The following is a 13,920-nucleotide window of genomic DNA, read 5'->3' as shown; positions in this document are numbered from 1 at the left end:
TTGCAGTATTTAAAAAAGTATCCATTCAGTTGCACTTATTTACATCCTTATTTTTACATTCATATTAAATATAGAGTGTATAAGGCACGTCGAGATAACAGTGATGAGTACCTGCACTTGTCTGACATTAGATGGCTGCATCGTTAAGTACACCTACAACCACCCTCCACCACAGCTCTCCACCAATCAGAATAGAGAAAAAACGTGTTGTCCAATCAGAGCAAAACAAAATAGAGAGGGGCGGGAACACACGCATGCGCCCTGTGGACAAGGAAGTAGGCGGTGTATTGACCGGTAATGATTAGCTTCTAGCTTGTTATCCTAAGAAGAAGAAGAAAGGTACAAAAATTGCGTAGTAGAGGCGCTTTGGCGTAATTGTGACATGTAATTTAAGTACGTTTGGTATGTTTGCTTACAGCTACGTCTTAGTTTGTTGCTTACAGCTTGCCTATTTGGCTAAATAGCATCATTTTGTTAGCTAGGAGCTAACTAACTAGCTCGTTTTACTATACGCTACGTCGACTTTTATACTATTATCAGCCCTATCGTGTCACGTTTAATGTGTTTTCTTGTGTTCATGTATAGTTGTCCTGTGTTTGACAGGCGGTTTCCCTGCAGCTGCTCCTCGTTTAAAGTCTGAGCCAGTGTGTGTCTAGTTTTACCTTCACAATGAGCTGTCAGAAATTCGTCCTGCTGCTGCTTCTGAGTGTCGGAGTCTCAGCGGTGGAAGTCCAAAGACCTCGGGGTGTCCCTCTATCGAGTGAGTATTTAGAATAAATACAGCATATAAGATCCATGAGTACAGGTGTGTGTGTGTGTTCTCTGTAGTTTTGGAGTTGTCATGCAGAAAATGTACTCAAGTACTGCACCCAAGTACCATTTTGAGGTACTCTTTGCTATTTAATATTTCCACTCCATTACATATCAGAGAGAAATATTGCACTTTTGTAATGGAGTATTTTTACATTGCTGTATTGGTACTTTAAAGGGTCTGAACACTTCTTCCACCACTGCTGTCATGGCACTGAATCATTTCCACTGTTCAACCTCCACAGAACGGGAGTTCTATGAAGAGGGTAAACCTTTTACCTGCCTGGATGGCTCTCGCTCAATTCCCTTTGACAGAGTAAACGATGACTACTGTGACTGCCAGGACGGTTCTGATGAGCCAGGTTTGTATATCCAGCATGCTGTGCTCTTCTTTTAAAGCAAAGTCTAGTCTCAGTGTGTGTGCACTGGAGGCCTCAAGTTTCCACCTAACACTTTTGTAAGTTAAACATTGGACCAGAATTGGCTTCGAAACTAGCTGTGATGTCACAAATCATACTCATGGTCCCATCTAGTGTCAAACTCTCACCTATTTACTTGCAGGTACTGCTGCTTGTCCCAATGGCAGCTTCCACTGCACCAATGCAGGTTTCCGACCAGCCTTCATCCCTTCTTCACGCATCAATGACGGAATATGTGGTGAGACTTTTTCTTTAGTGTTAACAGTGTTATGTAGCGTGGCCAGGATTTTATTTAATGTCAGTGATTTCTCTACAGACTGCTGTGACACAACAGATGAGTACAACAGTGGGGCTGCCTGTCAAAACACCTGCAGGTTGGAAAGTTTTTGGATTATACACATTTGTAGCCTGATTTCTCTTCCACAGAAGCTTTAAATAACAAACTTTTTTTTTTTTAAATAAATGTAAAAGCCTATTAATTGAAATATTTCATGTGTGGTTTGCAGGGAGATGGGGCGTAAAGAGAGAGAAAGCCTCCAAAAGATGGCAGAGATTGCTAAGGAAGGTTTCCTGCTTAAACAGCAACTTATCCAGGAGGCCAAGAGGGGCCTAGAGGACAAGAAGGTGTGAATGATAAGGAAACATTTGATGCTGTCATTGAAGAGAGAACCTGTTTAAAACACTGAGATGAGCATTTTAGATCCTTGATCAGATGTGACACCCCCCCCCCCCCCCCCCCCACACCCACCCCTATCTAAATTAAGCTAATTTAGATGGGAGAAGATGTCAGGTCTTCCAAATGCCAGTGAGGTTGTTGGTGACCCACATTTGTTTATTGGACAGTGTAAGGCACTTTTACTTTCCTAGTACCCTTGGTCAATTATGCTATAGCCACATTAATTCTGTCAAGTGTTGTTGCTTTATTGTGGTGACGTCTGACAGCAGTTTTTCTCTGGAGTAAGCCCTTTGTAATTTGGTTAAATTATTTTTTTGTCTCATCAGGGTAAAATTTCAGACCTTCAGCTTAATAAGAAGGAATTGGAAGACAAGGTTGAGGCTCTGAGAACTGTGAAGGAGACAGCAGAGCAGCCAGAGAAAGAAGCTAAAGAGCGCCATCTGAAGGCCTGGGAAGGTAATTTAATATCTGAAAGTATATCACTGCCTATGGTTTGTCCTGAGCATTGCATTACAGTTTGTATTTTATCTAAATATCACATACATAGTAGTACTTTTAAAAAATGTCGACTTCTGACGCAAAGTTTCAATTCTGTCAATAATGTAACATTTTGTGTGTGTGAGAGAGTGATCAAAATCACTGATAATGTAACAGAAATAACTAATTAAATTACATTTTTTTGTTCCAGATCAAAAAGCTGTGATTCGCATGGAGAAGGACAAGGCTAAAATGGCTGAGGTGTTTCTTGAGCTGGATGATGATGCAGATGGCTTGTGAGTATCAGCAACCCCACAATTATTATCACTCATAGTAGAGTAAAGCTTACCAGGGTTTTGCTGCACAGTATTTTATTAATTGGGAATTAGAGCTGAATTATATTAAGATTGTGATATGATACATGATTTTAGAGGAGAATGTTCATTTTTACATTTAATTTTCACTTAAAAAATAGAAAAATTGTGATGCTGGGGTCTGTACCAAATAAACATGTCCCCCTCTGTCTGGAGAATATGATTCAAAGGCTAGGAACATCTCTGTAGCACCCCAATGCTTCATTTATAATGACATGTTGTGACACATTTTACCTTTTATCAAAAAATTGCGGCTCCTGCAATTTGAATATTGCACTTTACTATATTGTGATTTAGACAATATTTCAATTAATTGTCCAGCTGGAGCCATGACTCAAATTAAGTTTTTCTACACTACACGCCAGGGCAATGAAAAATAAGTAGTTTATCTGTTGGAGGTTAGCTGGTTGTCTAAAGCTCATCATCACACATCATCATCATCACTTTACTATTTTGAACAGTGTGGGCTCAGGGGGAGGGCTGCCTTAAAGAGACAAGAGAACTGCCTAAAACTGCCTGTTAGACACAGAGGCTGAACAAAAATATATAGCTGCAAATTAGCATGATAAATCCCTTTTTGAAGAACTTTATATCCATAGCAACACTTTTTCTGTGCAAAGCATGTTTTTTGAGAGTGTATTCTCCCTAATTAAAAATATTGTGTTGTATACCCAGTGGCGGATCATTATGACAGTAGTTCAGTGCTTTCTTATTTGTAGCCATTAATTGACTGAATACATAAAGAGTTATTGTAATTGAGTGAATTATGTGTTTCTTGTTTATTTCAGTGTCTCCACGACTGAACTTCTGACCCATTCTGAGCTCGATCCAGATTCAGATGGTTCATTCACAGAAGAAGATGCTCAGGTTGTCTTTTTGTAATGTCTCTAGAAACACTGCTGTTTAGGTGTAGTTGTAATTAAATGCAAGTGTTTCAAATATTGTCACAGCTCCTAATTAGGTGAACAAATCAAAATGTGAGTACTGTCTTTGGTTTTTTTAGGGACTTTTGGGTGGAGTGGACAAAGTGGATACAGTAGCATTTGAGGCAGTTTGGAATAACCTCAAAGAAAAATACATATCAGAGGTAAGAACCTGACTATTCTTCTGGTTATCTCCATGTATAAAAGCCTAAGCTCTAAATTTGAGACTTTCTTGGCACCAGGCCAAAGCACCAGCACCAGTGGAGACTCCACAGGAGGAGATGAGGGAGCCAGTTCCCGACAATGACTCTGAGCAGTACCAAGAAGATGATATCCCAGAGGAAGAAGAGGAAGATGATGAAGAGGAGGATGATGATGATGCAGATGATGCAGACTTTAAGGTGAGCCCACTGAGTTTCTCTGTTAAAACTATCTGGATGACTCTCAAGTATATATTAGTGAGTCACCCTATCTGTGTTTTGATATGCAGAGCCCTCCTACGATACAGACTCAAGAAAAGAAGGATGACGATGATGAGGGGACTATGCCACCCTTCGATCAAGAAACGCAGAATCTCATTGATGGTAAGTGTGTGTGAACATGTCTTTCTATCTTTGAGATAACCAATAAACAAGCGTTGTGAGGACATTTTAGGGCAGTTTTACATACAAGACCATGTGACGGAGCCAGTCCTCCATTACGGGTAAGTGAGTCATGCTGTAAAATACCAGGAAAAAAAGTGACTGCATACCTATGCAATGTTAATGTTGTAACTTAAAACTCATCACTCATTTTGGTTGTCTAAATAAATTATTAATCACAAGAACTAAGCAATTCATTGGCTGCTGGGTTGTTTTTATATGACAGAGGTTTACTGTCTTTTTTTTTTATAAAGGCATGACTTAATTAAGAGTCATGAATTGATCAGACTTTCTGTATGGGTGTGTGGGGCTGCATTAGTCTATTAATTGATTAGTCAATTAGTCAGCAGCTATTTTGGTAATCAAGTAATTTAAATAGTTTTTCAAGCAACAATGTAAAGAGTACCATCTTAACCATCTTAAATGTGAGAATTTGCTGCTTTACTTTCTACCGTCTCTGATTTGTAAACTGAATATCGTCATAATTTGGTGGAGGTGGTGTTTTAATTTTTTATTATTTCCATATTACATTTTACAGACCAAATGATTTATCAAGAAAATGGTTGCAGATTAATAGATGAAGAAAAATGTGTTAGTTGCATCCCTATATGTGTGTGTATGCACATATATTAATGGATGTGGCATGAACCTACTGTCAGGGTATATTTTAATTGAGTGCATCTGATTCCCAGCTGCTCAGAAAACCAGGGATCAATTTGACGAGGCTGAGAGAGCTCTCCGGGAAGTGGATGATCAGATTGGGTAAGTACTCAGTCTGAATAAAAGGCGCTGCTTTGCTAGTAATGTAATCTGGGTTTGTTACACAACTACAGTCTAACAGCTTCAGTGGATGATTTTGTTGTTCAATCAGTGTGTTAATTGTTGAAGACTGAAGTATAAATCGGACAACATTTTGGACTTGCTTTTTGTCTCCAGGAACCTTGATAAGGAAGTCTCCTTTGACTTTGGACCTCATGCTGAGTTTGCCTACCTCTATAGCCAGTGTTATGATCTAACTACTAGCGAGTATGTGCACACTCATTTGGGAGAAAATGTTTTGCATTTCTCAGTTATCATTTGGTATAAGCTCCCACTTAAGTACTAAGTTTATCTTTTGTATACAGGTATGTCTACAGGCTCTGTCCATTCAACAGAGTAACCCAGAAACCCAAGTATGGTGGATCAGAAACTAACCTGGGGTAAGAGAACATCTGTGTTGTGTCTGTTTTGTACTGTTTTAGATGCATATTTGACAGATTCCTTTCAAGTAATGGATATTTGCTTTCTGTAGAACATGGGGGAAATGGGCAGGTCCTGAGGATAACATCTACGCTGTGATGAAGTATGAACATGGAACAGGATGCTGGCAAGGCCCCAACAGATCCACCATGGTCAGTCTCAGCCAGCCGTAACCACGCCTTTTTCTATGCCTGTTTTTTTTTTCACTTCATGAATGATTTTGACGAAACAGTCAACAAAGCACCTGAAACTATATAATCTTTGTCTTTCAGATTAAGTTAACATGTGGAAAGGAGACGGTTGTGACATCTACCTCAGAGCCTAGTCGCTGTGAGTACCTGATGGAGTTCATCACCCCTGCTGTCTGCCAGGAGCCCCAGAACCCAGATCTAGAACATAATCCACACGAAGAACTCTAGATCCACTTGATTTGTGAGTAACTCTAACTTTTCTTGTTTTTTATTTTATTTTGGCAAACCTTAATGATATGAGACAATCATTGATAAATTACTCTTCTTGGCTTTTTACCCACACAGGTTTTATTGCACTTACAGTAACATAATGAGTTTAGTTGTTGTCAACTCTCCAACCCTCCACTACTGTCTGTCTCTCTTCTGCTGTATCATTGCACACATGGAAAGAGGAAAGAAGTAGCAAGACGGTGACTATAAATGACAGTGAAATGCTGTAGAGACTGTCTTTATTTATGTTATGTTTACCAAATTTATGTGCACTCATTTTATTTCAGCTCAATGTGAGAGTCTCTACTGTGTGCTGTCATTTATGGTTGTGCTATTCTCCTATGCTCTTCACTGCGGGCAGAGCTGAGCTCTCCGTATGTGCTACACACACAGTGAACCAGGTGGAGTACTCGAATTGACTTATGCTCTTATAAGAGCAATAAAAGAAGAGCAATTTTATTTTATTTACCTTAAGGATGGACAGACAACATAAGTGGGGGAGCAACTGAATTAAATATGAATATCTATACTAGGATATAAGATTTTGGTGTTATCACCCAGCCCTAATTGTTGCAACCGTATCTTTTCCTCTTGGGTTCTTGAATTGGTTCTATGGCCAACATCGCTCAGGGTTATGTGTTTGAGTGTAAAATACTGCCCTTCTAGTCAACAGCTGATCACTATTCCTACATGACGCTTACTGAAGCAAAGTCATAGCTTTATAAAATGAAAGTATAGCGTGTGACAATTTGCTGCGAGGAGAAATTATTTGTGCAGTTACAGCTTCATCTTAGAAGAAGAGCAGGACAAAGAGGAAGGTAATGGCATCGTAATTCGAGTTCACTGTAGTTGTTGACTTAATAGAGGATGAAGAATTATTGAATGGAAAGAATTTAATGGTATGGTATATGAGTGGAACCTGTACATACTATTGTATTGTGTTGGTTTTATTTTTTTGATTCAGATCTATAAACTGGCAACAATATTGTGATTTGTTGTACTGCAGTGCATCCTATCTTTACTGCAGATATCTTAACTCTTTGTTTGACATTCAAATCACACCACAGCCTCTACATCAAAGTGGCCCTAACAATTTGTTAAATGGTAATGCAACTGATTTATTCGTTCTTTTTGAAAACATACTTTTGCAATATATTGCACATCGCAGTGCAAACTCAATGCTGTACAGAGTAAATAGAGTACAGAGTGAGAGATTTTTCTAGTGTAGTTGTTTCTCCTTCTGTATTTCGTTTTTTTTTTTAACGATAGATGGTGATAATGTAGACTAAGTTGAGCTTTATGATAACGGTGGTGACTTTAAGTCCATTCAAGCAAGCATGGAGATAAGACGGTCTGGTATAGCAGAATTATTTTGAATGTGTAATGGATTTAAATTAACACAACAATTACACACACACAAGTTTAAGTGCTGACCCTGAAAAAATGTAAGAGGAAGAAGTGTATACATCACTGGTAAATGCTGAGTCTTCGGAAATAAAACCTACCGCGGTTAATTGCAAATAATGGCCCTTTCTTCTAACAGCTAGGAAGTCATGACTTAAACAAACGAGCCTTTGAAATGAACATGTTTGTGCTCGCTCTTGCAGGTTGTTCTTGAGGGACCACAGTCACTGCAGCAACATGAAGTTGCCATGCTGTGAGCTGCACCACCTTGGTGGTTAATCAAGGCTGAACAATGGAAATTCCAAGAGTAGTTTTGTCGTCTACACTTCCAACTTCCTCTGCTACTTGTACGGTTTCACTAATGTGTGTCTAATGTAATGTCATTCCACTGTTTTCAAATAAATTTCCTTTTAATCATATTTAAAATTATTGTGTTCATTTTTTACAGCCATTTAGTTATTACTAAGCTGTCAATACATTCATTAATTATTTCATTAAACCTTGTAGTTGAATTTGCTTCAAAACGTGAATACTGGGAAATAACACATTTCCGCAGAATTATTTTAACATTAATATATAGATTTCATACTTATTTAATGGATACAAAATATACTTTATTTATTAGGTGGCTGTGGCTCAGGAGGTAGAGCGGTCGTCCTCCAATTGGCGGTTCGATTCCCGGCTCCTCCAGTCCACGTGTCGATGTGTCCTTGGGCAACTTAACTTCCTCCTGATGTGCAGGTTATCACCCTGTGTGGTAGCCCCAGCCATCAGTGTATGAATGTGTGTGAATGGGTGAATGAGATGTAATGTAAAGCGCTTTGAGTGGTTGTAAAGACTAGAAAGGCACTATATAAGTACAGTCCATTTACCATTTTTGATATATGTATACCAACATTTAAACAGGAATCTTTTATCATTATTTCCTTCATCATGGGAAGTAATCTTAGTGTATGTGGATACATCATTAGTGAAAATTACAGTCAATAAAAGTTGGGTCACTCATATTTGTAACTTTTATTTTATTTTTTTCTGGCATGTAAAGTACAAATAATTAAACAATTCCATGAAAAAGTCTTCAAGCGTCTTCAGCTGAAATCCCAGTAATAAATATCCTAGACTAAACTGAAAGGTTTTTTTTTCCTTTGTTAAATTTTGTCATTGTTCATTTGGTCATGTTTGGAAGTATGAGATTTTGTATTTCATCCACTGACATTGGTGTCAGCAGAACTGTTTTGATCATTTTCACCTTTTGATTTGTTCTACCATTCCAGGAAAATGTAAGAAAAACATCACTAAGTTACTGCGTCCCCTCTTCTAAATAAATAGACACAAAATACAGTTGGTTGAGAAACAGAAGGACCACTCACCCCTTTTACTACCCTAGAGACTCGCAAGAAAACCTTCCTGCAGCTTTTCTGAGCTCTAATATTTAGCTGGAGCTCTTAGTCGATTTTCCAAACACATCTTTGCCTTAAAGAACATCTTTGTTTCAATAGCACAAATTGATATGGAAATTGATACAGATGATCTCAGTATGAGAGTGCTTTTACAGAAACAGAACCCTTAATATGTGTTTTGTTGTTTTGTTTTTTTTTTTGTTTTTTTTAATGAATCAGCCCATCAGCATCAACAGGAAAGCATCTTGCGAGCATATCAAACCTAGGACATCCCCTTTGTTCCTGGCTGGACCCTCAAATGGGCCAAAGCCTCACTAGAGGGGCTGTCCTCATGTCTCAGGGGTTCACAGAGTGGTTGAAAAAACAAGACTGTGATTAGATTAAATAATTAAAAGATTTTCATTTAACAAGACAAACAGAACACAGGCAGTAAAGGCATAACATCTAGCACACAGCATGTATGTTTATACACTTCAATTAGTTAAATATAGCAGTGCATTCTTTGACTATGGAGAACGTTTCCAAATCGTACTTCTAAAGCTGTTTTTCTATTTGTCCCCCTTTTAAGAAACAAAATGGTGTAACCACAATTTTGGCAAACTTAAAATCTTTTAAACTTGCAAATATAATGAAATAAACCATAAATATACACAAAACATACTTTATACGAGGCAATAATAATAATCATAATAAATAGTTTTTAAGTTAACAATAAGTTAAAACTACAAGCTTAAAGTCGCCCAAATAATACAAGTTTGTTGGCGCTATTTTGAATTTTTTCTGTTTAAATTATTTTTATGTTGCAACAAAAGCTACCACAGACTTTTACAAACACAATCGAACACAGTTTGATTGAAATAAAAAAATCTAACTAAGTCTAAAATCTGCATACACTGTAAAAACTGCAATTAATTAAATAATGGAAGAAAAATAACAAACTTTACCCAATCAATGCAACCAAACATAATCTTTGACCCATGTGTGTTCTCTATGGCAACATCAACAACACAAATACGCTAATTCAACAAGTGAGTCTTGATATGTAAATGAAATCAATAAATTACAGGAAAAATAAATGATATTTGAAATTGACATGGGCTAAAACTGATGATATATTAGACAGTATTCCTTTCAAGGTCATTGAGAATTGCTCTATTAAGTCAGCTTTCATGCAGTTTGTTTGAGCTTGCATGGTCAGAGCACAAATTAGGGGCTGAGGAAGTGATTATGGAAAATTATAGATCAGAGCTCTCATTGCTTGTTTGATTTTCTTAATGAGTCTGCTCGTTTTAATGTTTTTGTCTGAGCTTTTGTTCCTTTCACTATTCCGCAAACCTTTTCAGTGTGACGTTTAATTTCTTTTTTAAAAAATATATATCATTTGTTCTCAGTCAATATAAAAACAAAGCACATTGCACTTACTGTTCCATAGGAAAGTTTTTTTGTCTTTTTAAATGATTATTGTTGTTGCTCAAGCAGTGTAGTACTGTTTCCTGCCATGGTCCTTTGCTCTCTACTGTACATCAGGTGAAGGTCTTGGTATAGACTGTGTATGTAAGGTCATTTCGGGCTGCGGGTTTGGTTTGTGGGTTGACTGTACTACATCGGACATGACTGGGTTAAAAAACTCCAGCTGCAGTTCAACGTGGACCGTTATCTCAGTTGTTCCTAACGTCTATCACTGGTCTCATCAAGTGCTCGATCCGACTGTGCTTGATCTTACTATCTCTTGCAAATTGCTCGACCCAAAATAGCTAGATTCGTCCTCTTATGTGGTCAGCTCTGAAAACGCCAGCAACAATCATTCAGAGTATTTTGGGGAATGAAACAGTATGAGTAAGATCGAAAGGTGCCAGAATAAGTATTTGAAGTGGTGCAATGTTAACAGTTTTAAAGGATTAAATTTGTCAGGAGACAAAGCAGATGATATAAATGTTGGGGGAAATATATTATATGGATGCATAGGATTTTTCCTTTTTCAAGAGGTGAGTTAATTCATCAATATTATTGATATGCCTTTTTTAGTCATTCGGTGTCTGCATGAAATGTGTGCAAATGGGATCGCTTGCAACTGTTTCATTTTAGCATTTGGTTTTGTGGTTTGAGGATTTACAAATGCAAACTGATATGCGCAACTTAGATATTCAAAAGTAATGATAACTGAAATTGTAGAGGGTCCTTTGTCAATAAATAACATAGATTTGTACAGCAATTACTTGGGGTATAAGATAGTTAGTCTTAATTTATCCTTCTTGGTACTGACTTGCAAAGCAATTCTTTGGCAAAAATCAAATCTATCTAATCATAAAGAATCATGCTCAATGTTCATTATGAATCTGCGTTTTACCTTTTTTTTTAAATTTGCAAGCAGCAATTCAGTTTTTCAGCTGGGCAATGAGCCGGTCTCTCAGCAGCTTTGTCTGGGATTCTCAAGTCAAAGAACTTCACTTCACTGCACCACCATTGAAGCAACATTGTACACAACTTCAGGACAAGAGATGTGAGTGTGTATAAGCACTCAAAAGTATAGATGTGTCTGTCAGGTTATACCCCCAACTGTTTAGTTTTTTTCTTTTTTCTTTTTCTTTTACATCAGATTTGTTTTCTGTCAAGTTCGTTTTTTAAAATTTTTGATATGGTTGAATGGTTAAGTTTTGTATGAGATACAATGTTCCTTCGCCCCCTCCCTAAATCCCCACCCATACACCGCATGCTTGTTCCCCTTTGCTCTGCAAAGATCAGAGGGTTTAAAATAAAGCCATGCGATGTCCCAATTTTTCCAAGCTTAAGAATCTGTAAAAATTCAGCACAAGGTCTTGTTCCTTTGTATGTATAAAAATAGATTTATCTCTAATGTAATCCTTTCAAAGAGATCGTCCTCTTTGGCTAACACAGCGTCATTTAGAAAAGCAAAAGCAAAAATGTCTTGAATATAGTTGACCTTATTTAATCTATTATCATGTGCAGATGTCTTCATATTGAAAGACATTAGCTCTCCCCATGGTAAATCTTAAGTCTGGTCTGTAACAGACATTTCAGCTAGACAGGTTGGCCTTAATGTTTCATCAAGGGTGCCATAAATAATTCTCATGCAATTGGGTTGTTGGGGATATTTTGAGAAACGCTTTTTTGTGGTAGTGCCAAACAGATCTTAGGCAAATAAATAAAATACTTTTCTGTAGTAAACAGAAGTATAATTATGACACTTATTTGCAGGCTTGATGTTGTTCAGTTGTCTTTTGAGAGGGCAGAAGTTCAAAGTTTCTAGGAAGCTTTTAAGAGAATAGAGGGGTTGAAAATAAAACTGAGGAGCATTTGGCAAAACTGGAGGAACTGGTAATCTTTCTCCTCAAAGGATCTGTGATAATTTTAGCATTGCCAGATATCATCGCTCACACATGTGACTAAGTCAGTTTTAAATGTTCAGTCATTTGGAACTGCAGTTCTCTTAATCTGCTCTATGCATTTTGCTACTTTAGAGCCCATGTATTCTGCTGAATGGTAAAACGTTTAGCTCAGGGAGCTTCTATCTGTGTACTAGAGTCTAGACTGAAGAATAATACCGGTGCTGTTCAGTTTTGGCTCATCTGTCTTATTTCTCTGCAGACCTGGCTAGACCATTAGTCAGTCCATGGGGTGTGTTGTTTGACATTTTCTCAGAGTTGCAGCTACCTGGGGTATAACCATATTGAAACTTTTAAATCCCCTGCTTTCATTTTCTGTATCAATCTGAGGATAGAAACCTTTATTGAGTACAGTAACATTAAAATGAATGCATGCCAACAAGAACAATATCATTTGGGCGTCTTTCATGTTTTGTTGGCTTTTTCTCTTAACCTCTTGACACTAGGTGACCGTTCAGTTAAGGCAACTCACACCAAGTCATGGCTGACAAAGCTGTGCAAAGTAAAATGGCCTGTTGATAAAGTAAAATACAGGTGCAATGAAAAAATGATGCAAAAAGTGAAAAGACACCGGTATTTTCCTTTTATGTGGCTGTGTTATGGTGAAACAGTTGTCCCCTCACTTGTCGCTCTCTAGCCTACCAGAGAATTACTAATGAACACTGCCACTCTGCTCTAAGTTCACAGAGAGTCTGCTTGTGATGAATCCATCCTGAGGATAGATTAGAACATTACAGGAACTTGTTTTGTTTTAGTGGACTATAATATGTGTATATCTTCTAGTAAGTAATTATTGAATATGTGATACATAAGTGTACTATTGTGTTGTTTGGTGTGAGACTGTGAGGGAAAGAGTGATTCTGATGGCCTTCGGACTACTCTTTTCTGTGACCAGTATTCATTAGTTTACCTAAATCATATTGGGTCTGAGCTAATGAGCTCACATAGGGTAGAGAAACTGCCTTTACACTAGGCACCACCTAATGCAGGTCAGGAAACAGTAGTCAAAGTTTCTAGAAAATGCTTACATACTCGGCTATTATAACCACCTTAAATATTGAATATATAGTTATATTTTAATAGACGTATATAAGAGAACACTGTTTTTTAATTTAATTTTCTTTGATCTAAAAAAATCGCTGATTCAAAATGCCCAAGTGTAAAAAAGTGACTACATCCTCTCCAGCAAGATAATGGGAGAGATGGTGGGGTAAGAGTTTGGGTAAATTGCACATATTCGTTCATTTAAATTTTTGATCGTTTTGTTCATCAGTTGTCATTATTTGCCTGAATTCAATCAAAGCACTCAGCGCACATTCTTTGTCACATTCGTTAGACTGTCTCCTAAATAGATAGCTCTCACCCTTACCCAACAAACCAGCTATGTACCCCTTCTAATTCAATCCAGGCAAATATAGGGAAGGACTAGCATGTTGTGTAAAGAGAAAAGAAAAACTCCACTAGTGTGTTTGTTTGAAACTCTGACTTGTATATGCTTGCGTATGAATATGTTTTGTTATGTGTGTGCGTGTGTGTGAATCTGCATGTCTGTGTTTGTGATTATATATTATGAATTTGTGTGACAATGTGTCAGAGAGAGACTCAGTCCAGGCCCATGTAGAGTGATGGCACAGGGAGCTCAGGTTGCTCTCCCTGCAGGTCGAAGGAGCTGGTACCAGCAGCCTCTCTCTC

At 37.6% G+C, this 13,920-nt stretch overlaps 1 protein-coding gene across 3 annotated transcripts; it reads left to right on the top strand.

Annotated features, from left to right (window-relative positions):
- Nucleotides 1-252: 252 nt before the first annotated feature.
- Nucleotides 253-7,850, top strand: prkcsh (PRKCSH beta subunit of glucosidase II). Of its 3 annotated transcripts, none has more exons than XM_062438777.1 (18): nucleotides 253-339; nucleotides 604-760; nucleotides 1,056-1,172; nucleotides 1,372-1,467; nucleotides 1,546-1,603; nucleotides 1,736-1,853; nucleotides 2,232-2,361; nucleotides 2,594-2,678; nucleotides 3,545-3,623; nucleotides 3,760-3,843; nucleotides 3,922-4,080; nucleotides 4,170-4,263; nucleotides 5,013-5,082; nucleotides 5,257-5,346; nucleotides 5,445-5,519; nucleotides 5,612-5,711; nucleotides 5,832-5,991; nucleotides 7,628-7,850. In XM_062438777.1, the coding sequence occupies exons 2-17, from the start codon at nucleotides 670-672 to the stop codon at nucleotides 5,976-5,978; spliced, it is 1,593 nt and encodes a 530-aa protein (XP_062294761.1). In that variant the 5' UTR covers nucleotides 253-339; nucleotides 604-669; the 3' UTR covers nucleotides 5,979-5,991; nucleotides 7,628-7,850. The 3 variants fall into 3 exon arrangements, with proteins under 3 accessions (XP_062294761.1, XP_062294763.1, XP_062294764.1); XM_062438779.1 differs by having other exon boundaries at nucleotides 278-393; XM_062438780.1 differs by lacking the exon at nucleotides 253-339 and having other exon boundaries at nucleotides 586-760.
- Nucleotides 7,851-13,920: the final 6,070 nt, after the last annotated feature.

Source organism: Scomber scombrus, chromosome 18 (assembly GCF_963691925.1).
Source record: "Scomber scombrus chromosome 18, fScoSco1.1, whole genome shotgun sequence".
In the NCBI taxonomy this organism is placed as follows: Eukaryota; Metazoa; Chordata; class Actinopteri; order Scombriformes; family Scombridae; genus Scomber; species Scomber scombrus.
This window is presented reverse-complemented; position numbering and strand designations above follow the sequence as displayed.